The 26,367-nt window shown below is 42.8% G+C and overlaps 1 protein-coding gene across 12 annotated transcripts in view; it reads left to right on the top strand.

The window, feature by feature from the left end:
- Positions 1-26,367, top strand: part of ZNF423 (zinc finger protein 423) — a 403,966-nt gene that overhangs the window by 259,095 nt on the left and 118,504 nt on the right. For 9 of the 12 annotated variants that reach the window (XM_061594187.1, XM_061594196.1, XM_061594186.1 and 6 more), the window contains one exon: positions 8,451-8,546. The exons of the other annotated variants lie outside the window; for them this stretch is intronic. In XM_061594187.1, coding sequence (XP_061450171.1) covers positions 8,451-8,546 — 96 coding nt within the window. The remainder of the gene's footprint in view (positions 1-8,450; positions 8,547-26,367) is intronic. 12 annotated transcript variants of the gene reach the window in all.

Genomic DNA, 26,367 nt, shown 5'->3' with positions numbered 1-26,367 from the left:
TATGATTCTATGACTCTATGATCAAGAAAGTGATCTTGTTAAGGGCCAAACTGAATGCGACATCAGGAGACCTGTGACTGGGTTTCCTGTTTTGATTTTTTTTTTTTAAAAAAAACTGTTTAATAACAGGTGGAGGGGAAGGATGTCTGAGAGGAATTGCACTACTGGCAGAGAGGGTTAACCTCCCTCCATGCTGGTCTGATCCCTCCCCCAAGCTACTGTTTGCCTCATAAGGAAAGGAAAGAAGTACCTTCATGTTGCCATTAGGCAAATGGTATGTCTGGGGGCGGGATAGCAGGTTTCATTGGGAAAGGGCTGGGGTTAAATCTTCCTCATCCAGTGCCATGGTCTTAATCAATTCCCTCCACCCCCCTGCAGCGCCTATTAACCCCTCAAAAGCTTCAACTAACTGGTAAAGTTTCAAGTCTGTGGATGCTTACTTGGAACTTAAACAATCTGAGGCTCCTAAATAAAAATGCACAGGATCAGGAGTCATTAAGTATCCAGAGCTTTCCAAAACCAAGGAATGTGAATTTTTGTTCAATTTATGTTATACGTAGGTCCCCTAATCACTGCCAGTGGTTATAGTGCCTTAAGGCTTTGATGTGCCATCTAGAGATATTTTTTTTTAATTAGGCAATTTATACATGGGATTATTAAATAAATGCTAAATAAAAAGTGGGTCTCTGCAGTTTAGGCTGGCATATTTGCAATCACGGGCCAGTCAGAAAATTGCATTAAAACCAAGGGCAAATGTTGTCAATTGCAGGGTTTGGCAGCTTGTGTTTCGGCCAGTGGATCCAAACCTTCCCCCTCTCCCTGGACCAGCTGAAAATTGCTGTGGGTCTTGGTGGGCCACTTAATGATTTTTCTCCCTGTTGTTTGGCATTTGAAATGCTCTGTGCTAGATGCTGAAGTCACCGCCACAAAGGGATGTGCAAGAAATTCAACTGAGTTCACATCTTTCAAATTCACACTTTCCAAAACAATATGAGAATTGCCGCAGAAATGTGGAGAACTGAATTTAAGAGTGGAAAAACGAGAAACTGAGAGAACCAAAACCGACAGATTTTTCCATCCCTGCTAGCACCACGGACCACCTGAATGAAGCTCGTGGAGGCCTTGTAGACTGTGGACCACACTTTGGCAACTTTTAGACTAAAAGCAGGGCAAAGGGCCAGACTGTTCCTCCGTTCTTCCCTTTATCTCTGGACTCATAGCTAGTCTGGGCTGTGGATGAATCCCTAAGAACATAGCAGTACCTGTCCTGTCAAGGATGCTAGCTGTTGGAAATAAGCACATAGAAGTTTTGGTTCTCTCCAGCAATTTAATGTGACACACCCAGCCTTGTAAATACCCCCCCTTGAAAGTTACAAAGCTGCTGGGGCTAGTGGAGGAGGAACAGAGAGCTCAGTCCCTCTTGTAGCAGCCCTCTTGTACATTTCTGTGCTGGGTGCAAAGGGGGGGGGCTTTCTTCTAGCTGCCCACTTGATGAGGAGAGTGCTGTTGCACTCGTGACCTGCTTTGTGGACTTCCCACGGGCATTGGGTTGGCCACTGTGAGAACAGGATGCTGGGCTAGATGGACATTTAGCCTGATCCACAAAAGCTGTTCTTGCGTTCCTGTGCTTGGTGCAGAGTATGAAAGAGTGCTTGCTGCACTCGCCTGCGGGTGATTTCATGTTGCTTATGGCTGCCAGGTCAGTGCTTAAGTACAAGGCTGGCAGATGCCCTTTGGATCAATATGTGATGGACTTTTATTGAATTAACGTATGCTGGTCTGTGATTGTGTGTGCTCCCTTCCCTGGTATTCATTCATTCATTCATAAAATTTATATACCTGCCTTACAGTCAGGGCAGCTAAAACAGCACGGCAATGCATACGGTGGGTTGTAGTAAACCGCATCCTACTCAGAGTAGACCCATTGATAAGAATGAACCTAAGTTAGTCATGGCCATTAACGTCAGTGGGTCTAGGAGTAGCATTGGATACCACCCAATAACTGCAATAGGCGAAAATAATACAAAAACAAAAAACAGAATTGAAAAGCAGCATTAGGATAAGGAATATAGATATCAGTTCAGACTATGTATCCGTCTAGCCAGTATTGTCTGCTCTGACTAGCAGCGACTGTCCAGGATGTCAGGCAGAAGTCTTTCCCTTTCTCTCCTTCTGGTCATTTTAATTTGAGATGGTAGGGATTGAACTTGGGACCTTCTGCATGCAAGGCAGGTGCTCTACCAATGCAGTGCAGTGGTTAGAGCATTGTACTGCGACCTGGAAGACCAGGGTTCAAATCCTTGCTTGGCCATAAAACTCGCTGGGTGACCTTGGGCAAGTCGCTGTTTCTCAGCCTGACCTACCTCACAGGGAGGTGATAAGCTTAAAATTGGGATGGGGAGAGCTATGTTTGTATGTCACCGTGAGCTCTTTCGAGAAGACGGGGATATAAATGCAAGAATAAATAAATAAATAGTACTGAGCCATTGACACTTTACTAACAGAACAGAATTCATTTTTTAAAAAATTATTTATTTATAAAAGCATTTGTTTACTGTACCGCTATTTCATTAAAACCATCAAAGTGGTTTGCAACACCTTAAAAAACCACCCACCACCACCACAGAATAAAAACATTAAAAATACAATAAAAACAAAGGCCAACTGTTGGGGAAAAAACACCATCTTCTTAATTGCCTGCATAAGCCTGGCAAAACAGAATAGTTTTCAGCAGGCACTTAAAAGTTAAAACAGAGGCCCATCTAAAAGCGGGCGGCACAGGAGACTCTTGGAAGGATGCTCTGTCTCGTGGAGAATATCCCATCCCAAGTCACTTAGTTTTGTGTCTACCCATCTGCTGGTGCTTGGGCAGGGGGAACAGAAAAAAAAGGGGGGATCTTCAGAAGTAGGACAAATTTCCTTGATAGAATTACATGAGAGGAGGCAGATATCCTGGCCCTTGGCTGTTGAGTGCTTTAAAGGTCAAAATAACCAGGATTGCGTTGTCAAACTTCTACTTTAGGAACCCTGTCAGTCCAGTCCAAAGATTGGTTGTAAGTGAGGGTGGGAGAAGAAGTCTACAGTCCATAGTCAGATGCAGGATTCTTCTGAAAGCCAGTTACCAGACGTTGCAGGAGGGGAGAGTTGCCTGTATGTTCCCCCCCACCCCAATTCACTGGAAGAGGCAGCCACGCATATGCAAAGATATGGATGGACACAGCTACCTCCCGTGATGAGATGAATTGGAATCCCTTCATGTGCAGGACAGGGCAGTGTGTGGCGCATGATCTTATGCATGCGGATCTGAATTGGAACATATGACTTCATAGTTGTGTACATCTTGCCATGACTTCACCTTGGAACAAAGTTTATTGTTTAAAATATTAACTGTGCCACCCAGTTATGTTGTGTGTATTCTTTTCCAGTTGTTATCTGTTCATATTTGTTCAGAGGAATTTTGAGCAAATATTATTTTGCTTTGCTTCTTTATCTACCCTCGGAGTGAAACATAATTTCCCTTAATATATTCAGTCACATTTTCTTTTTTGCATTTTAACACCCCCTCTTCCCTTTCATGTACTATTTCGGTAATGGCTGCTCAGTTTCACTGACATTTTTATAGCTGCTATGACAACATTCTACTTTTGCATGATACATTCATAATCGACTGTAATCGCAGCTTCACATTGCTGCTGATTCCTCCTAACCACGTTAAGATTCCTTTCAGCCCTCTAACCCAATTTTCGTGTGCAGTTGTGATTACACCTGTTTAAACATTTTTCCTGGTGATTTCATATTTGCGCATAAAGGAGGTGGAGTGGTTGATGAAACACCTTTTCTGTAATCAGGTTTGAGTCTTCAATGTGACAAGTCTGTAGTTAACAGTAGCAGGCATCTCCATCAATGTAGGGGGTTTCAACATCTGGTAGCTAGCATGGCAAAAATAACACTTTCCTGTAAAGTTTGTTGTGTTTAATTGTGGTTTTTTTTAAAAAAAAAATGTGTTAACCTATTCTTTGTTTTAGTTTCACGGTTTACTTTGAAAATTATGGCTTGTTGGCAGAGAGGGGAGAGATGTTTTCTGTGAGTTTCTTTATCGCTATCAAACCTATGTGAATATAATCATATATTTCTTGCATAGGCCCCACAACTTGCCAGCTGGGAACGGATGGTTTTACTTCTTCATGCAGCGCGTAGTTTAATTATAGAGTTTGCTCCCACAAGAAGCAGTGATACCCACCAACTTGGTTGGCTTTAAAAGGGGACTAGACAAATTCATGGAGGAAAAGGCTATCAGTGGCTACTAGCCATGATGGCTATGCTCTCCCTTCGTAGGCGGAGGCAGTATGCTTCTGAATACCGGTTGCTGGAAACTACAGGATGGGAGAATGCTCTTTGCACACAGGTCCTGCTTGTGGGCTTCCATGGGCAACTGGTTGGCCACTGTGGGAACAGGATGCTGGACTCGATGGGCCATTGGCCTGATCCAGCAGGCTCTTCTTATGTTCTTGTTTGGCACCTAAAGATCAGGAACAAAGATTTATTACATTGTCGCTACAGCCATTTTACTCAAGCAAGAGGATTTTCAGTCGACAACTTGGCTGAGCAGTCAGCAGCAAACAAAAATTGTTTGGATGCTAGTTATAGACCCGAATTTATATTGTAGTTTTAATTCTCTTGGTGTCAATTTGGTGTATCGTCTTTAATTAAAGGTCAACAGAAATTGAACTGCAAACCTTGGGGAGACTTTAAACTGGTCCTTTTAAGCTACAAGGCTGCCCGTTAGAGATGGTCTTTACTGCAGATTTTATTCTATTGCTGCCAAACTCGTGTGCAATTTAAGTAGAATGTTACTCTCCATTTTCAGGCAACGATGATCAGTGCTTTTAGTCATTCAAGGAACTCTTCTCTTAGTCAATTTTACCTGTCCTCCCCCCCCCCCGCTTTCAGCAGTGAGCATTTGACAAAGACCTTGTTCTTTTGATGCCCCACTGTACTATATTTTTAAGACAGGATTATACCACTTTCAACCATCATGGCTTCCCCCAAAGAATCTTGGGAACTGCAGTTTGTCAAGGGTTCTGAGAGATGTTAGGTGACCCCTCTTCCCTTCACAGAGCTACAATTCCCAGAGTGGTTTAACAATCGATCCCTCTTCCCAGGAAACTCTGGGAATTGTAGCTCTGGGAGAGGGTCTCCTCTCAGCATTCTTAACAAACTACAGTTCACTGGAAGCCATGACTGTTTAAAATGGTATAGTATTACTTTAAATGTATAGTGCGGGTGGGACCTTGGTGAGAATTGGCATGTCCAATTCACCATTCTGAGTAATTTCAAAACAGGTATTAATGAAGGCAGTGATTAATTCTGAAATTTGCTGCATTTACCCTTCACATGGAAATACAGTCTGGTGGCCGTTTCGGGGGGGAAAGCTTTGGATACTCTTTTCTTAGGCATGCAGCATGTTGAGTTTAATGCATCACATGTAGAGCCAAAGAAGAAAAATGGTGGTAGTGGGAGAGGCCAGGGAGTCTAGGGGAAGCTGTCTCATAACTTGCTAGGCCAAAAGCAAGTCTGCAGAGCTAGCACTGAGCCAAGAGCCGAATGAGTTGCAGGACAGGTCCTCTACCTGACTGGGCATGTGGGAAACGGACCACAATGTTGTGAACCCTTCCCTTGTATTATGCATCAGAAGGGCTCTGAGGCCTGAGCACTTGTGTAGGCACCAAATGCAGGCCATCACCACCACTATCATATTTTTTATTGTTATTGTCATCATTCTGTAGCTACCCCATGAAGCACAGAGCAGCAACTTCTTGGGGCCAGGACCTGCAGTGCACCTGGGGCTTGCCTCCTCCCAAGTAGATTGCTTGGATTGGAGGCCTCATGTTGTGGCCCAGTCCCATTGGTGCTGTTGTTTTGAGGTCCTGGGGCTGACGAAGGGGAATGATCAGGAGCTGAGATAAGGGCCCTAGCAAGGGTCAATAGGGTTCCTGCTACTGGAGCTCCCTCTGGCAGAATGTCATCTGAGGAAGCATTCTCTGGTTGTGCCTTGGTGTGTGTATGGTGCCTCCAGGGTCCCTAGGGATGACCACAGGATCCTGCTTTCCCCCCGTTTTCAGAGGTTGTTTCATGGGTTGAAGGTCTACTGGCAGGAGCTTATGAAGGCTTTGGACTTGCCTGACCTGATGTAAATACTCAGAGCCTGGCTTTCTGGCGCTGACTGGTCAACCAAGCAGTACTTGCTGTACTTATTATATTGGAGATCATCTTCTACAGCTCTGAATGAGCACAGTCAATCATGGCTTTAACAGGACAGGAAGAAGGCAGAACAGCTGCATCCTGTTGCATTGCCTCAGAGCACTTCATGGTATAGCTGAGAGCTGGGTGCAATACAGGACCATGGTACTCCATGCCATAGTAAATGCATGACAAGGAACACTGAATTCTCATGGATTTAAGACAATATGACTTTGCTAATTTGTTCCAGTTTGAGCTTAGAAAAAAAGATAGGTCTTTTTTACTAGTCTTTCTAGACTGTATTGTTGTGCGCCTCTCCAATCTCCGAGCAGTGAGAGATCTCCAGGGGTCCCTGCACTTGCCCAGGGTTTGGTTTCCTTGGAAAGAAGGTCAGTGGAGACTGTGGTGTCTTTGGGGAAATATGGTTTTTATTTTCACACATTGCATCCTGAGCTTAAGATAGAGGGTCAAAGCATTAGCAGTCCAATAGATCTTGCTTTTCCATCAGGCTTTCAGGACACACCCTAAAGACATGGTGCAGGAAACTAGCCTTTCTGCGTGTCTCCAGTTCCCAGCCTTTCCTCAGACTCAACTAAAAACACAAGCCTCTCTTTTGGTGGTGGGGGGGGGCTCTCCTGAAGAGTTTCAGTAACAATAGGATCTCCCTGGCCTATTCGCCAGTTAATGGGCACTTGATAGACCCATTACCTGGCCATTCTATTAGACTAACAAAGGAGACTCATCTGACCAGCGCAGCAGGTTTCTCTGCTGTAGAGCCCACCTCCAGGTGCAGGGTTCCAAATCAGAGGCTGGAAGAAGACTCATAGAAATCATCTATCTCAACCCAAAACCCATAACAACATCTTCTTTTAAAAATTCCAATGTTTGTCATGATCAATGCATGATCAGTGCTCAGTTTAAAGAAGAAATGTTAATTGTTTGTAGCACAGCATGCCAGTTTAACCATATGTCATGGTAATCTTAAGAATCTATGCTAATTTGTACCGCCAGTCATCAGATCTGTCAGAGGTGATTGGCATGCTTAGAGGAAGCATGAGTGCAGCCCTCCTGGAACTGTATCACTTCAAAGTGCAGGAGCCAGTAGTGGTCAATGGGGCAGAGTGGCATGGGATGATGTCTCTTACCTAGCATCTCAACATGAAGGTACCTACCGGTAACCGAGTAGAGGAAGGGCGATGCAGCAGGGAGGTTGTGGCGGTGCAGCCCATCTGATGCTTCCACTGCTGCAATTGAACCACACCAACTTTCTTGCCCCTCTCATTTATCTCCACTTCGGGAAGCCAGTTAAACAATGCCAGCCCACCCTGCTCTGCCATGACTGCTGCTGCTGGCACAAGTCTGGGACACTGAGTGTTTTTGAATGTTTCCCCATGTATAAAACAAAACGAACTGTTCTTGCTTGTAGAAGGCTAGCAGCTCTTCTCCTTTGGCCTGCTAGCTTTCAACAGGCAGAAAGCTTCTTACTTGAAGGGGTATTCAAGGACCTTTATTCTCCAACTCTGTTCTGAAGTGGTTCAGTCCTGTTGAGGATTCTACCATACTCTTTTTCGATGGTTTGGCTCTATGCTGAATAAACCATTAATTATATCTGGTGGATATAGATGGTTCTAAAGACAAAGGTGAGCTAAACAGAAGTCTAGGAGAAAGCTGCCTGCATTTACTACAGTGGCATGAGCTTTTGCAGTCTAGAATCCACTTCATCAGATGCCAGTGGAGCACTAGCTGTCTACAAAAGGTTATGCTATGACACTTTGTTAGATATGGTGCCACAATACTCTTTGCTGAACAGAGAAATAGATATTCCTTTGGAAAATGTCTGTATATAGGTGGGTTTTTTTTTTACTTATAAACTTGCAAATTTCATTGACTGAAACTTTAAAATACCTCCAGAATGAGAAGGTAAGAGGCAACTGCATGCTTCATTTTTCAGTTACGTTGCACCTCTGCCACCACCTCCACCATCCATGGCGAGGGCTTGGGGGGCCTTTTTATCCATGTCTGAGATGGATGAAAATGGAAGGCACAGGAAATGAGTAATGGTGCTTTTCATAGGCCTCCTCCTAACCCAGCCACTTCTGCAGCATGTCGCTTGTTCTGCCTCCTTTACTGGTTGTGTTTTGAATTCACCCGTGAACGACTCCTTGCCTTGTGGGGAGGAGTTGAGTGTCTCTGCCTCCTGTCTCCTGTAGGTGCAGCCCAAGACCCAGCCCCAAATGGTGAGGTCTTGGATTCTTTTCCAGCTCCCGGATTACTGGAGAGGAGGATTATGAAAAATGCTATTACAGGTAGGAGATGTAGTACGGTATTCATGTTTAAAAGAGCCCTCAAAGCGTTCTCCCTTCCCTTTGAAACCCAGTATAGCTACGATTTCAAAACCCTAAAACTATGCAGGTCATTGCAGATCCTAAGACTCTAGAACTCCTTGATGCTCTGGGTTAGATCCAGACGTAGTCATGTATTCAAGCATGACTTAAATTGGGTTCTTAACTCTGTTTCTTCATCCGTATCCTGTCAGGCAATTAACGTGGAACAGTTGTTGCTTTCTCTGTATTTGTTGAAGCGCCCGGGTTTACGACTAAAGACCAAAGACTTTCTTAAATATACATCAACAAAGCATGCTATTTGTTTAGCATTGCCGGTTAGCTTTAAAAAGGCTATGCTGTTTTAAAATGTGCTGAAATAGAAGATGTTAAAGTGAATTGTTTATTTTGGAGCAGGGTGGGGGAAAATCTTATAAGGAAGAGTTGTCATGTTGAAAGTGTCGTGCACTCACATCTCTTCTATGTGTCCTTTGATATAAAAATGTGATGTTGACAAAGCCATTCCTGTTTCATATATCACACACACCCAAGTATATATAGGTTTGGAACCTTTATGTAAATGCAAGAGCATGAGAACAGCCCTCCTTGATCAGGCCAAGGACACAGATGCGCCTCACTTGCAAAAGAGAGGGGGATAATGTTTCCTCCCCCCCTTCCTGCTGCAGCTTGCTGCATCACATGCCATCCTGTTGCAGAAGGTCCCTCTGCAGTTCAGTGGCAGAGCATTTGCCTTGCATGCAGAAGGTCCCTTGTCCAATCCCAGGAATCTCCAGATAGTGCTGGGAGAGAACCCTGGCTGAAGCCCTGAAATGCTGTCAGTCAATATAGATAATACTGAGCTAGGTGGGCCATTGAGGATAGCCAGTGTGCTGTAGTGGTTAAGGTGTTGGACTACGACCTGGGAGAGCATGGTTTGAATCCCCACACAGCCATGAAGCTCACTGGGTGACCTTGGGCCAGTCACGGCCTCTCAGCCTCAGAGGAAGGCAATGGTAAACCCCCTCTGAATACTGCTTACCATGAAAACCCTATTCATAGGGTCACCATAAGTCGGGATCGGCTTGAAGGCAGTCCATTTCCATTTTCAGGTGCACCGTTGGTCTGACTCTTTATAAGGCAGCCTTCTAGGTCTCTGTGATCCTAAAATAAACCCGTTTGAAAATGTGCATAGATTCTTTTTAAAAAAAATAGAATAGGAAACAAAAAGAATTTGCATAGCACTACTTGCTTAGTTTTGGGAAAGGGCCATAGGTCAGTGGCAGAGCATCTACTTTGTATGCAGAAGATCCCAGGTTCAATTCCTGGCATCTCCAGGTGGGAGAGACCCCTGCCTGAAACCCCAGAGAGCCACTGCCAGTCACTGTAGTGTTGACCTTTGTGGACCAGCAGTCAGACTCAAATAAGGCAGTGTGTCCCTATTTGTGGGTGCAAAGGGATGTGGGTGGATGTTAAGAAAGGCCCTTTTTGTGAATCAAATTTCATTCTGTTCATAGAAGGGAAGTTCAGATCCAAGCCACTGCTTTTCTTTTTAATTCGAAAATAGAGTAAATACAAAATCATCTCTCCTCCCAATTCAGTTATAATTTCAGATACAACTGAGTCATCGCTTAGATTCACATGACAAAGCTAAAACAAAACATATCCAACTGCGCCATGCCATCTTGCTGAACGGTTACATAACAAATGTGGATTTCTTTCAGAATATTGAAAAATCCATTGAATGTTTTTATCTGTTTTCACCCCTCTCTCTCTCTCTGTTAATGCATCTTTTAAAAGCCACTAATTACTTATATACCCAATAGTAAGAAATGTTTAAAATATACAGCCCAGCAGTTAAATATGTTAATAGGGAATTATTAAAGTAAAGTGTGCCTGTAACAGTTACAGATTTTCCAGGTTTCGTCTTAGGGTCCACTTGGAGCCGTTAGTCTCGAATGTTGCAGCAAGGGGTGCTGCACTTGTGTAGCAAGCCTGCATGCCAAAAGTCCTTATGAAACCATTGGTTTAAAAAAGACAAACCAAGGCAACCCTCCCAAGCAAAGCTTGCTGCAACCTGTGGGTTAGATAATTTATGCACAAACCAGGGATCTTAAATAAATGTCTGAAATGCCACCCCATCCAGCTAAAACATTTAGTGGCTCTAAAATTCCTACCAATATTTGGGACTTCAAGTCATTTGCTGTGGAAAGGTATTGGAATGGGAAATCCTCATGCTTAGAAATACAAACAAGAGTGTTTCTCAGATCTTTCAAGTGCATGCAATCTCAGGAGGTGCTTTGGCCTGCCAAATTTTAGGCAGTTCTGCTACTATTATAGCAAGTACTCAGTTTCTCTTGCTTATCCGTACCTGAAGAAAAGGGGGGGGGCTCTCTTTCTTCATTTCTGCCCCTCCCCTTCAAGTTCAGATACAAATAAAACCATTTATTACAACATACGGGACATAAGGTGGAGCTGATATTATTTGTACTGTGTTCCCCCCCCATATAGAATGAATTCATCTTCCATTTTTCACACTATTTGACAGCCCCTAGAAAACATTGGTTAATTTTCATGGGGGCTGTGGAATTTCCAGCTGAGCCCCAAAGAAACACACTTGGCAAAGCTCTGAAATTTAGGATTGTTGCATCTGTTGCTTACTTTCTTGATGAAAACATCTACCTTGTTGAAAGGGGAACTTAATTGAAACTGGTAAATGGACCTTTTTTCCCAGGCATTTGACAGACTGAGATGATGTTGTTTCATTATTAGTGGGCTGCCAAATCTTCCTGTGGCTGTTGTGGGGGTTGTGGTTGTTTTACTGTTTTGCTGTTATGGTTTGAGGTTATCATACTTTGGACACATAATGAGAAGACATGATTCACTAGAAAAGATAATGCTGGGAAAAACAGAAGGGAGTAGAACAAGAGGAAGGCCAAACAAGAGATGGATTGATTCCATCAAGGAAGCCACAGACCTAAACGTACAAGATCTGAACAGGGTGGTTCATGATAGATGCTATTGGAGGTTGCTGATTCATAAAATCATCATAAGTCGTCATCGACTTGAAGGCACATAACAACAACAATATTTATTTTTGTTTTTAACAATTTTGTAAGTTGCTTAGAGACCTTCAGGTAACAAGCAACTGATGATGATGATGATGAGAAGAAAAAGTTGGAGTACAATCAGAGAACAGTGGTGTAGTGTTAAATGTTGAAGTGCAGGAGCTCATCATGAAAGCCCTGTAGCTCTGCACCAGAAAGAGAGTCCAGTTGATTAGAATCAACTGAGGGTCATAAAATAGCAAAGTGGCAAAGGTTGATGCGTAGTTTAGGATGTTGGACATAGGGTGGAGAGACTTGGGTTCGCATCTCTGATCAGCCCTGAAGTTCACAGGGTAACCTTAGGTCAGTCATCGTGAGCCTATCCACAAAAGGTGCCACACATGTCGCTCAGCCCCAACCCACCCAGTTTGCAAGATTGTCAAATATTGCTCTAGCAGACAAAATAATTACTTCTGTGTGTGTGTTTTTCAAGTACCGGATTAAGTCCCCCACTCTGGCTGTCTGTGTCCTGTAGGAAGTTTCGTCTTTTCACTCCACAGCTTTTAAAACCACATGTTACTCCATGTGAATGGATTTTTAAAAAAAACACAAAAAAACCCCCTCTTGATTCTTTGATTTGAATGAATGATTAAATATTTGTCATGTTTAGTAGGTGCATAAATGGGATATGCAATATTAATGATGAAAACTACAAAGATGTCACATTGGAGAAAAATACATGCCGGTATCTTGGGACATGTGTCTCAAGCACAGATTTGAGAATGAAAAAGGAAATGAAATAGCCTTGGAAGGAAATAGGAGTGGAAGACATTTCCTCTTGAGTGTCGAAGTGGCTATCATACTTGTCCCCCCCCCTTTTTTGGGTACCAGTAGAAATGATGTGGTGTGGTGTGGGACATCTCATCTTAGTGTGAGCAGTGAAGGGTTGAGTGGATGAGATCAGATGTGACCCTTTGGTTTTGTTCAGTGTAGATTCTCCACTGGGACACTGCAAACACGAGCCCAGTGTTGTCCGTTCCTTGCTTTAATCAAATGTATGAACTTAAACAGATTATAGTTGCCCTCCCTCCTTTAACTGCCATCTGGCAGTCTGCATCTCTTGTTCCTGCTACATGTTGGTTCTCCCCTAACTCTGGAGGAAAGTATTTGGCAATAGGCTCCTCTCCTTGATCTCCAGGCAGGGTCTACCTCCTTTAGCTGCTCCACAAGGCAAGGACCCTCTCCCTCCATGCCCTTATGCTGGCCTAGGGACAGAGACGCAAGTCCTCTGTGGACACAAAAGCTGTGTATACACCATACTTTGAAAGCACACGACTTTCCCCAAAGAATCCTGGGAACTATAGCTACAGTTCCCAAGATTCTTTGGAGGAAGTTATGTGTTTTAAATGTGCTTTCAGTGCATGGTCTCCCTTCTACCCATCACTGATTGATCAGGGACAAGTGGCCAGCGTGCCAACCAACGGGAAAGGCTTGTTCTTCCTTCAGGCCAGCCAGGGAGCTGGCTTCAGTGCAGCTGTTCTTCCTGCCTTTCCCACTGTTTGCATCAGTGAGAGCATTGCTCACAACAGCCACCTCTCCCTAACCTTGGCAGGGATGGTGTCTTCAGGAAGCCTGCAGCGGGGGCCGCAGACTCTGGCAACGCCTGTGCAGTGATCCACCCACCTTTGGCCTACTAAGAAATCATTGCACTGTGACCCAGGGCCTCTCCTGCATCTCCTCTGTGCATGTTGGGCAGCTAGAAATCAATGGCTTATCAAATATTTCCCCTTTATGGAAAAGAGGATTTCCTCTCCCTTGTTAGGTGTGGTTTTTTTTAAAAAAGAATTTTGGACATGGCAGTAATTATGAAGCTTTTCTAGCACAGTCATTCACTAGAAGAACAAAAGTATGATACTCAATTTGTGAGGAAATTAGTCGTTTTTTTGTTATGTATTGCAAAGTTGGGTGATGACACTTCTTTTTATTCATTCTCTTTAACTTAATAGGGATTTGTAATATCAACGTTTGCTTATATTTGCCAAATGATCAATCTGTATCTTTTCTATATGTATATTAAAAAAGAAAGAAAGAAAATAACTGCAGTAATGGCTATTTTAGGTTCTCCCTACTTTCCGTTCCGTAGATTGGTTTCTGGGGCTGAACTTAAGGGTGATGGTGACTGTGCTGTTGCCAGCCTAGTCTCTAGTTCACCATTGTCTTTCCATAATTTTGAAACTGCGGCATACAACTGTTTTTATAAAGTTCCTTTGTGTTGCATTGTCACACAGTGTTGTGTGTTCTGGCAGCCTGTTCTTCCGCATCCTCTCCCTGCTGCCACTGGCTGCTAATGATGTGGACTGGGGGCATGGAGACACAGGACGTACTAGGTGAATTATGATAGATAAAACATTATTGGGAAACTGGGCACATCTTTCTTAGCAAAAGATGCACATTTACTCTCACACCTAGTGTGGCTTTCAAAGTTGGAGGAGAAGTCTGCATGTGGTATATGGTGCCTTACATGTCCTTTGGGCCAGGTTTGCATGCAGCTGGGAACCGCCGCTTGCCTTGGCATCCTTAGCTGTGTTCATGTGGTCAGCTATGTGGAAAACACGCATTTTCCCTGACACGGAACTGGATTGTTCATCTAAAACGCCATCTTTGTTCAGATGAGGCCCATCTAGAATCAGACGGAGGAACGTTGCAGCTGTTTGGGGCTCTTCTTTTATTTTTTGCAAAATGGAAAGCTGCCTTCTGTCAAATCAAAGATTTGGCCATCTAGCCCAGATTTTGTTTCATCAAGGATGACCAACCTGTGTTTTATTTAGTTATTTATAAAAGGTTAGGGTGGTGTACAGCAACATAAAACCAACTTTAAAAGCAATACAAAACAATAATTAAAATGGCTACTCAAGAAAATTTGTTGTTGGACTCTGTTTCTTATTAGCCCCAGCCAACATGACCAGTGGTCAGGGATGTTGGCAGTTGTAGTCCCTTGCAACATCTGGAGGGTGACAGGTTAACCCCTTCTGGCCCATGCTCACTGGCAGTGATTCTCCAGGGTTTCAGACAGGAGTCTTTTGCTCTGTTTGGGACTTTCATGCGAAGCATATGCTCTGCCGCTAAGACATGCCCCCAGCCTTTAATGCGCGGGAATAAGGGATGCTTTAAAGAAAAGGAGGACTGACCAATGACTGCTGCTGCTGGAGTTTGGTTGTAGTTGGTGGTAAAGGGCACTGCTCTGATTGGGCTCAGTATCATTCAGCGTTTATTTTCTTCACAACACTGCATGGAGATCTTGCTTCAGTTCCTGTTTGCAGTTGTTACTCGGCTCAGCCTCTTGCTCCTCTGCCAAGCTGGCAGAGCTTGAAGGTTGACTTCCTGTGCAGATGATGTAAAAGCGCCTGTGCGAATTCTTCCACTGCAGCCATTGGGAGATAAAAGCCAGGACGCTGGGGATTATAAAGAGGGAGCCAAATTATATTTATAATATTAAAGTTGAGTGCATTTGTGGTTTTGCTGTCCTCTTGGGTTTTTCATAAGTAGAAAAACATGAATTAGCATTTTCCATTTCCATATATTGACTGGAAACATAGCCTCCTCTCAATTAAGACCTATAGCTTTTGGGATGTATGCAACAATTTTATAAAATATTTACAACGAGATTTGCATTTTACATGGTATTACTCTTCTCCTTCTTCTTTTTTTTGGTTTCCTTGTATTTGCAGGAAAGGCTTAGGCCTAGGAGGGGAAATGTATTTTCCGTGCCAGGAGGAAAAATAAATCTAAAAATGGACTTGCTAGCAATGAGCACTTGAGAATGTCCACTGTTGATTGTGGTCTCCAGTAATTATCTAAGGTCGATTTTTGCCAACCACATATTTTGTTATATCATCTTTAAAGGCTGTGCTCCCCATGGAAATCTGTTACTTTCCCTTTTAAAACTGGCAATGGAAAGACTGTTTGCAGCTTTGTGTTAGACAGATAAGTGGAGCACTTCTTTTTCTTTTTTTCCCCTTCCTCCCCCTGAATGTAAATGCCTGTTGTAAAGAACATAGCTATTTCCTGGATAATTTGCAGTTGTATATTTTATGTTAATTTCACCGAAAATATTGCACCCCTGCCAGGTTTAGTAGAGGCTCACTGTGATATGAATAATTTCTAGCAAATCATTTTTTTTCTTCATTTAAGATTTGGCACCTTTTAAAGATTTTAATAATAGCAACAAGGAAGAAGATTTAGAACAAGCGAGACGGGGGGGAGAGAGAGAGAGAGACGCTGAGAACGAATGTAAGAATAATTACATGGCAAACATTTTTCCACAGATTTTTCCCCCTTTTCCTTCTTGTAACATAATATCTATTTACTAAACTGTTTATTTTAGACCCTTGGCTTACAATAAAATATTTATACTTGCTTTGCTGTAATAAAAAATATTGACAAAATACAATTGAGATTTTAAAGAAGACAGTTGGTATTTTCACTTCCTAGATAGCAAAGGTGGTAAACGCCTCTCTCTCTTCCTCTCTCTTTCTCTCTCTCTCTCTCTCCCTCCCTCTCTCCCTCCTCCCCTTTGTTTATGTATGTTAGTGCAGCCTTCCCCAAACTTGCGCCCTCCCGATGCTATTGGACTACAAATTCCTGGCCATTGGCTATAACCTCTGGGGCTGATGGGAGTTGGAGTCCAGTGATACCTGGAATGCCCCAGGTTGGGTAAGACTGAGCTAATACAACAGCAGCTAAGAGACTGGGCTCTGAACCTAGAATTTCCCAATTCCAAATGTCGCCTCAATTGTAAACTAATTAGATGGCCTGAGATAAAGGACTCTCTTGCAGCCTCTCCCCCCGACACACAATTTGCAATAAGGGGGCGATAATACTGACTTTTTTCAGGGCTGGCTCCACACTGGAGTTGCCTCTCAGGATGGAACTCTGGTTCCCACAATCCTCACATGCTCATGGGCCCCCCAGTGTTGTCCAATGGGCAGCTCTTCCCCCTCATATTTATTTCTGCCTGTGTAGGTGGGAGGGGTCAACCAGTGGCAGTAACCAATGAGGAGGAAGCGGTTTTGGTTTTAAAAAATATGTGGTTTTGGATTTCAGTGAACACTGCCAGCTTTCATTATCTGTGGTTCTTACCGTTAGAGGGAAAGCCAGAGCAATTTTGCCCTAAAAATGAACAAAGAATTGTGAGTAATTATAGAGTTAAAATGAGCCATGTATTTAGATGTCTGAGGCATGATGATTATTTTTCCTTTTTTTTAAAGATGTTTTGAGAAATATCTTCTTGGTGATTCTCTTTGACCTACTGCAGACATCACATAAGGAAGCTGCCTTGTACTGAGTCAGACAAAAAGTTACTTTTTTGAACTACAACTCCCATCAGCCCCAGCCAGCATGGCCACTGCATTGGGCTGATGGGAGTTGTAGTTCACGAAAGTAACTTTTCCAAGCTCTGCAATTGGCCATTCTTACTCAGTGTTGACTATATCCAAGGTTCCTAAACTGTGGTCCACTTGCTTCATTCAGGTGGTCTGCAGCATGTCCACATTAAATATTCATGTTAATCTTTAATTGCATTTGTAGCTTTTATTTCTTATATATTGTATTTCATCGTATCACAATTTGGATTGTATGGACTGCATGGATCTGTTGCATGGATTTGAATTGGACGGAATTCAAATTGTATTACGATAAAATACAATGTATAAGAAACAAAAGAAGCAATAAAAATGCAATTAAAAAACGTGCAGCATCTAGCACAGTATACTGCAATTGCTACAACAGGTAGAAAGATCATTGTCGTCCACCAAGACCATCAGCAATTTTCAAGTGGTCCGTGGAGGCAGAAGTTTGGAGCCACTGGTCTATACTGACTGTCAGCAGATGTCCAGGGTTCCAGACAGGAGTTTTTCCAAGCCCTACCTGGAGATGCTGGGGATTGAAATCTGGGACTTTCTGCGAGCAAAGCAGATGCTTTAGCACTCAGTCACATGCATAGTTGAGTGTTGTCCACAGCGCTTAACATGAAAGAGTGCCTCAGATTTTCCAGCCAGAACGAAATCTGAATTGTGGTTTTGTTGAGCTTGAGCAGTAGCAGAACTAGCTTTTCATGTGCCCTGTGCAAGGTTTTATTTTGGGGCCCCTTAATTTTTTTGGGGGGAAAAATAATAATAAAACAAATACGATATAACAATTGTTTATAAATGATTTTCATTTCAGCAAATCCATTTCAGGGCCCCCTTCGTCCTGGGCCCTGTGCCTGTTGCACCTGCCTAGTTACGGCACTGAGCTTGAGGGTTTACAGTCAAGTGATATCATTCTGATCCACAAGCTGCATAGTTCCAAGGAGCCCAGTTGCCCCCCAGCCGGCAGTTGTGGACAAGGAAGGGGCTGGCTTGTGCAGCTGTGGCAAGCTGAGCAGGCCCTAGCCAGCTGGGGAACACTAGCCACAAAGAGAGGCAGTGGTAAACCCCTCTGAATACTGCTTACCATGAAAACTTTAAGTTGGGATCGATTTGAAGGCAGTCCAACAACAACAACAAGTTGTTTTGTTTTGATGGGGAATGCACTTGCAGCATGTTTTTTTCTTTACAAATGATTAAAAAAAACAAGAAAGCAACCATTGTAATTTGAATTCTATTCAGCTTTGGAAAAATTGAGGGAGGAAGAATTTCTCATGGTTGTGGTCAGTCTTTTTATTTATTTTATATTACTACATGACTGCGATGCTGTGTGTGCAAAAAAAATGGAAAGTATGGAGGAGATTAGTGCAGGCTTGAAAAGTGAACAAAAGGGGGAGCTAAGAAAGCTATGCTGTTTAAAGCCTAATTATAGATAACAGATGTTTCTAAATTTTCTACTTTGTCAACACACTTTTTCATACCTGTCCTGAACCACATCCCCCTGCTCCTTTAAAGAAATGCATGTTTGTTTTAAGAATATGCATTCAATCTGTTAGACAAGGCATACTTACAGATATGCGTGCAAGTTTTTTTTGTTTTAACTGTCTAAACTGCAACCTGAAATTAAAACTGCTTTTGAATAAGGTTATATGATTTCTGATAAAATTAAAGCTTATGGTGAACAAATGAATTGAAACCGTTGGTTAACAAGTAGTTGATGGACTGTAGATTTTTAACGAGTTTACAAGAATATTTTGGGGTGTCTTTGTGGCTCTGTAGGTTGGGAGTTGGAGGCATGGTGTTATGGTGGTTCCCCTGCTACATGCAGAGCTGTTTCCTGAAAATAGTATTGGAAAACTGTACCTTGGCCCCATGGCAGTGATACTGTAGGGTGCTGCAGGGTTCCATCTTGTCCCCAGTGCTCCTTAATATCAATATGAAGCTGTTGGGAGTGGCCATTAGGAGATTTGGAGTGAAGTGTCCAAAGCTGATGACTCCCAGCTCTGTTTCTCTGTATCATCTGAGACAGAAGAGGCTGTGTGGGTTCTAGACTAGTAGTTCCCAAGTGTTTCTTCCCATGGACTACTTGAAAATAGTATTGGCGGACCACTTAAAGATTTTGCTGCTGTAGCAATTGTAATGTGCTATGCTAGATACTATATGATTTTAGTTATGTTTTTATTGCTTTTATTGTTTTTATATTGTATTTGAATTTCGTAGAATTCAAATTGTAGTACAGTAAAATACAACCTAAGAAGCAATAAAAATACAATTAAAATGATTGTGAATATTCAGTGCGATGCATGCGCTGTCTCACATCTTCAACACAAATTCTCAGACACATCGTGGACCACCTAAATGAAGCTCATGGACCACTGATGGTCCATGGACTACAGTCTGGGAATCCCTGTTCTAGATTGATGCCTAGTTGCAGTGGTTGGCTACATGAGGACCAATAAGTTGAGGCTGAATCCTGACAAGGATCGGGCACTCTGGGTGGGTGGTTCCCATATCTAGGAATTGGGCAAACCATAAATTCTAGATGGTGTTGCATTTCCTTTAAAGCAGGGGTGGGGGACTGCATTTGGATGGCAGGATGGATCCTTATCTTCCCCACCTCCATGGTCCAACATAACAAGGTGGATGGTGTTGCCCATCTGTCAAGCACCTGATGTCACAATGATGCCATGCGACCCATTTTTCTTTGCGCAGTTTGAAATCAAACTGCGGTGGGGAAAGACATTGCACTTGCAAAGTGCAGGATTTTGTAGGTGCCAACCATCAGGTGACTGTCATGTGTGAACCAGCATCTCCATATGAGGGCTACCTCAAAGTTGCTGTGATTAGTGGCACCTTTTTGAGTCTCCATAGTGGCAGAAATCACAGTTGTTGTTTAGTCTGCTCCCAAATAAAGGTGTGTGTTCACATCAGCAACTCCACCACACAAGTACTATCCAGCTGTATGCGCACTTGCAGTTCCACGTGCTCCTGATGCCCTTGAATTGCAGGCTAGAGGCAGGCATCAGCCAGCACCATGATTCCAATTCCCTGGCTCTAAGCATGTGTTTGCCCTGATCTAATATACTTATGTATGCTCAGATGCACTTGTAGATTTTGTTGCACGTGTGGGCATTTCTGTCCCTCTTTTCAAGAAGAAATATTTGCCACTCAAAATTTACAAGCAAAAGTATCGTAGCAACATTTATCATATCAGAAGAATACAGGTGGCACAATCCTTAGTCATTGTGGATCTAGGAGGCATAGGTGTATGTTTACTGTCTGCCACTGACTCTTACGGCCAGTCTGGACTTGATGTTACATGCATCTTTGCATTTAATGCACACACATTTTTTAAAATGCAAATAGCATCCAATGAGAGAGGAACAATAATTGTTGAGATTGTAGAAGATGTGAAGGGGGGGATGTAATTTTTTCCTTTCTTGCAGCAGTCATGAGGAAAATCCCTCTGCCAATACAAATAGTATTCCGACAGGCTTTTGGGATAGAAGGTGTTTAGGATTGGGCTTTACAAGGCTTGTTTTATTGTTTTATATTATTATTTATATTATTTTAAATTGTTTTTAGATTTTTAAGTGCAAGGTTTTAAGGTTGTGCATAGTTTAATTGTATTTTAATTGTATGTTTTTTTAAATGTTTTTAACTACATGTAGTTCTATTTGTAAGCCGCCCTGAGTTCCAGTTTGGAAAAAGGGCAGGGTAAAAATAAAGTTTCAATCAATCAATCAATCAAATAGTAGCTTTGGAAGGGCAGTTCTCTTCTGGAAAGAGTTATTCCCCCCTCCTCATCCTCTGTGATCCCGGCAATTATCACCCTTTCCCCTATGCATGTTTTTTTAAATGCTACATTAAATACACATAAAAACTAAGCTCAAATAAGGGCTTAACCAGACCAAAGGATTTTAACCTTAAAATTACTGCTTTGTGCATGACATTTCTTTAAAAGGATGATTGCTGTGTGCAAGCACAGCCACTGTGTAGATGATGTTTATCCCGATTTCAGCCCCCAGGAAACAGAATCCATGCTCTGGAATGGGATTGCTGAATTGGCATAATTGTTGCTATCATGTGTTTTCAAGATTACAGATATCTAAATATAATTGAGGTTGTGCTTCTGCCCATCAGGTACAATGTACCACTGTAGCTGAACCAGACTTGCTATACATTTTGCCATGTTGGCTAGTGGTTTCAATGTAACCTCTAGTAGGTGGGAAGCTGGGATTCCTGATGCAAATTAATACGTGGTTCCTATGCGTAAATTGGTGCCTAGAAAAGTAAATTAGCCTGCTTCCTTCCATGATGCCTCTTTAAAGGCCTTTTATCACATTAGAAATCATTATCCACAGCAGTAACTAAAAAAAGGGGGGGGGAATGGCCTGAGCTTTGCCCTTCATTGTAGAGGCAGCTTAAATGAGGGAGAATTCAGCCCTGTTATCTTTGTGTAGAGAATCAATTTGCAATCAAAAATAAATCCTATTGAGGTGCCACTAGTTTTTCTTTTATAGTATGGTCCGGCATTTTCTCTTGGGAGGCCAACTGTTACTTGGAGACAATGAAGTTTTGTGCTTTGTGTAAAAGTTACCCCCCCCCCAAAAAAAACCTAAAATGAAAAATTGGATAAGATTTAGTGATCCAGATTTTAACCAGTAATTTATCCAATTTGGAGCAGGAATAAATTAGTGCTAAAGAAGATTAGATCAGATTGCTTTCCTTTTGATAAACTAACAGATATTATGCTTAGAACTCTTTTTAAAAACTCAAATTGCTTTATTGACCTTGTGTCATTTTACCTTATTACAGTCCTGGTATGCAGACCAGGTAACTGTCGGGGGTCAGAGGAGAAGGTGGGTGAACAAGATCTCCTGTGTTAGAGTTGGTTTTTAAATTTTAAAAATAGCCATTAGGAGGAGATTCAAATTAGGGCTGTGGCAAAGTTGGGAAATTTAATGTTAATAAATAAACAAACAAATAAAACCTTTCCTTGCCATGATCCCAGCTGCAGGGAATCTGAATCTTTCATATCATGTCTAGCTTAGCTGTCAGAGGAAAGAGAAAGAATTTCCCGTCTCCATGTAGGGAAATTGTGTACAGTTCAGAGAGTTCTATTCTTGTTGAACTATCATGACTTCCCCCAAAGAATCATGAAATTTGTAATATGGTGACAGTGCTGGGAATTTTGTCAGATTTCTTTGCCATTACCTCCCCCACCCTCTAGACTACAGTTCCTTGAAAAGCAGGAAGCCACATCCACACCATACATGTAAAGCAGTATCATACCACTTTAAACAGGCATGGCTTCTCCCAAAGAATCATGGAAATTGTAGTTTGTTAAGAATGCGGAGAGTTGTTAGGAGATCCCTCTTCCCCTCACCGAGCTACAGTGATCAGTAGGAATGGAGGAGAGCTTTAGTTCAATTAGTGTTTAAAGATTAATCTGCCCAAGTCACATTTCCTGAAATGCAGAAAATTCTTGGAAATTCGCAAGAGTTCTGATTCTTAAACCACTCTGAGAATTGTAGTTCCGTGAGGGGAACGGGTCTCCTAACAACTCTCAACATCCTTAACAAATGACAGTTCCCAGAATTCCTAGGGGGAAGCCATGACTGTTAAAGTTGTACGATAGTGCTTTAAATGTATAGTGTAGATGTGGCCGTGTGACTGTTGGGGGTACCCCTAGGGGTTAGGCATCATGTGCACCACAGAAGAGGGTTCACTGTTGACTCACGAAGCCTTCTAGGCCTCCTCTCTATCTCCTTTCTCTAGGTACTTACTCATTTGGCCTCAAGAGGTGGTAAAAGTGAGACGACAGAACAGCATTCTTCGCTCACTTTGAGTTGTCCCTCTGGCTGGTTTTTCTCTATTTGCAGAATTGGGGTGATTGTCCTACTCTATATAGACAAATATGGGAGATGTAGATATTTGCATATGCCTATTATTAGGGCTAATGCATTTACCGAGTTGTCACTTGCTACATTATAGCGACACCTGTTGACACAGTACAGGCATTGCAGATTATTAGAACACTGAAAGCTAGAAAGAGTGCAAGTTGCTTTTCAGTTGGTAGTGCTGGATTCCCTTCTGGTTCTTGGTATTGTGAGTTAAAGTAGTCCGTTTCTCTGTCTAGTGCCAATTTTAAACCATCCCTTCAAAGTTTAATTTAATTTCTGACTTCTTGTCTTTATTTGGCAAGATTCATGTTTTGAGGTCTAGGCCAAATGTCTTCTCAATTTAGTAGTTTGGAAAAAGAAAATGGTTGTAATTGTTGTAGCCCACATTAATATTTGGAAAAGAAAGGAGGGAAGGAAGTGCTGGCATCTCCTTCCGGTGCCATGACAGCAGCTGGACTTCATTAAGCACGCTGGTGTTAATTATTAGGAGGCTGAAGATTCAGTCTGCATGTAGAAACAATAGGGGTAACTTGCAGTGAAGGTCACCTTGAACTCTGGGCTTCCAGAGGGCATAGAAACAAAAAACGAGGAAGGATTTTGGGGGGTTAGTCACCTTCCTTGCTGCAAGCAGATTTCTTAAAACAGCGAGAGAGCTGTGGCTTGGCCATAAGAATTATTTTTGTAATTGATTAGCCTTATTAGCTGGGCATGAGGCGTGTGGGAGGAAAGTGTACAGAGCTGTTCTAGGGTGTCCTGGATTCATATGAGTGGAAGACATTAATGTTATTCCCCTGTCCCCAGTAATGTGTTTGAAAATTCCCTGTTCTATTCTCTTGTTTTATTCTCTTCCCCCCCCTTCTTCTTCTCCTCAGCCACATACAGTGTGGTTTGAGGAAGAATTATTAATAGCTTCATATACCGTTTGCAGCATTCTATGGAGAAATCCTGTTAGGACTCTCTGTATCTAAGGGAAAAATGTCTGAAGGGGGAAGGCAGGGCAGGGAATAGATGAATGTCACAAAGAACCATGGTGCCATAAAACAATGATTGCCCAGTAATGCCGAATCGCCAAAGCCAATGATATATTGGGGGGGAGGGAGTGGGCCAATGTGACTCTTGGCGCAAGAGGGCAAATGGCTCTGTTTGAACTTTCGTGGCTATCTCATGCACTCAACACTGCTAAGCCTCATAACTGTTTGACCAAACAAGCAAAGGGATTGCGGTGGGCAGGCACGGCAAGTCCATGCCGGGCGGGAGGCTAGGGAGTGAGGAAGATTGGAGAAAAATTAGGTTATTACATTTCCTCCTTAATTCTTCATCAGGGCTGCTGCCTCTTTTTGCTGGAGAGAGGGAGAGAGGAGGAGAGAGAAATCAATGCGTTCTGATTCTATAATTTCCCATGGTGCCTCACTCGGAGCACAGGGTGCCCTGGGAGGTGACATACCCGGTCATGGAAGCTTGCACTCTTCCTCGTTTCCTTCCCCCCACCTGCCTGGTGAAAGAATTCATTGGAATTTCACAACCTTTGCATGCTTTTGTGAAAACACTCATTTGTGTTTGCGCCAACCTGCTAATGGTGGATGCCGGGGTTTGCGAATCCCACCTACATTCGGTGCTCGTTATGGCATGGAATGCGCCGTTAATAATGCATCTGTGAAACTCAGCTGTGAGGGAGCCAAGTAATTATCCCACCGTAGCGTTCCCTGCTTCAGTGTCATCACAACTGGGGCTTCATTAAAAGTCCTAACAGTAGAGATGTTGTGTGGTATAGCCTGTGTATGTATGTATGTATGTATATATACGTGTGTGTGTGTGTATCCATGCATACACTTTTTCCCCATTTAAATTATCAGCAATGCCATGGCTCAGAGGTAATTTGACTTTTTGAAACCGTGGAGCCCCTGTGAATTTCCTTCCTCCTCTCCCTCTCACTGCTGTACCAGCTGATCAGCCCCAGAAGAACAAAAGGTTTATCTGAAGCTATGAAGCATATATTCACCAGCTTCTGGCGTCTAGATAAAAAAAAAAATCAAAGTATTCCATTGAACATGTTAATACTGAGCAAAATGCACACAGTCAGACACTAAACCTTTACAGGGATTTAGGCATTTGAAAAGTGATACTCTGATCAGGTCTTGAGTCAGTCTCCTTAAGCATGGAGTCGAGCAAAAATCAGAACATAATATAGGTTTAAAAATAAATGGGACACTTACCATTCCCCCCCCCTCTCTCTCTGTGCATGTGGGTATATATCCTTTAGTCTATTCTTTTTTGGGGGGGTCAGATGGGGTGCAGCTGAGTCTTGAGTAGCCTTGTTTAAACAGTGATGCACGTTTGCCATCAAGACAGAATCTTTCTTGGATCTTACATAATGGGGGCAAACAAAATGCTGGATATGTGGGTTCTTGCTGATCTAGCGGGGAGGGTCCATAGGTCTGTGGCAGAGCTCCTGATTTGAATGAAGAAGGACCCAACTCAAGTCATAAGAAGAACCCTACTGGATAAGGCCAGCGGTCCATCTACTCTAACATTCTGCTTCCCGTAAGGACCAATCAGATGCCTCTGAGAAGCTCCGAAGCAGCATGATAGCTCCCACTGTCGTCTTGCGCCAATAACTGGCACTTAGCATTCCACTGATTTGGAGACCGGAGGTAGCTCTTTACAGACATTGGAAATGAGGCTGTGTACACATTACCAGCTTAAAATGCAACTAGGCCTTTCTTTTCCTCGGTCCGGATTGAAACTGGATTGTAGGGAAACACATCAAAATAAAACTGTTTCATAAGAAACGACAGGATAGATACAAGATAGATATGGATTGTAGCTAATGTTGTGTGTACAGTGGTTCCCAAACCAGCGGTGGGAGCGCATTGGATGCAGCGTAAACGGGAGCATGTACGCAGCCTTATAGTAGTTTGTAAGCCTATTGTCCTGCATGAATTTGTCTAGTTGCCTTTTCAGAGCAATCTAAGTTAGACCTTTTTGTCATCAAGTCTTGTGGCGGTGAATTCCTTAAGTCAGTGATTGGGAAACTTTTTCAGCCTGAAGGTCACATTTGCTTGTGAGGAACTTTCAAGCATGTGTGTGTGGGGGGATATGCCAGTAGGAGGCAGGGCCAGAGGCAACAGTAGATTGTGGCTCTTAGGCTGTGTTCTGCTGGTGTAAGAGTCAGAGGTTTCTTTACTGACACACCTCTCCACCCTACATCCAGGCAAACTAGAGGCATGGTCACACTTCATGGACGCATTACAGGCCTGGAGAAGGGTCGGTGACTAGTGTGGCCTGGGAAATCCCCCGAGGGCCAGATAGGGACGCCTGGAGGGCCACAATTGCCTCCCAAACCTGATGCTCTGCCATAAGTTAATAATGTGCTATGTGACGAAGAACTTTCTGTTGCCCATCCTGAATCTTATTTTCAGTCAATTTCCTTGTGTGACTCTAATATCTAATA

This window comes from Rhineura floridana, chromosome 13, assembly GCF_030035675.1.
Source record: "Rhineura floridana isolate rRhiFlo1 chromosome 13, rRhiFlo1.hap2, whole genome shotgun sequence".
NCBI classification, from domain to species: Eukaryota; Metazoa; Chordata; class Lepidosauria; order Squamata; family Rhineuridae; genus Rhineura; species Rhineura floridana.
The sequence above is the reverse complement of the archived record's forward strand: the minus strand, read 5'-3'. Positions and strand labels throughout refer to the sequence as shown.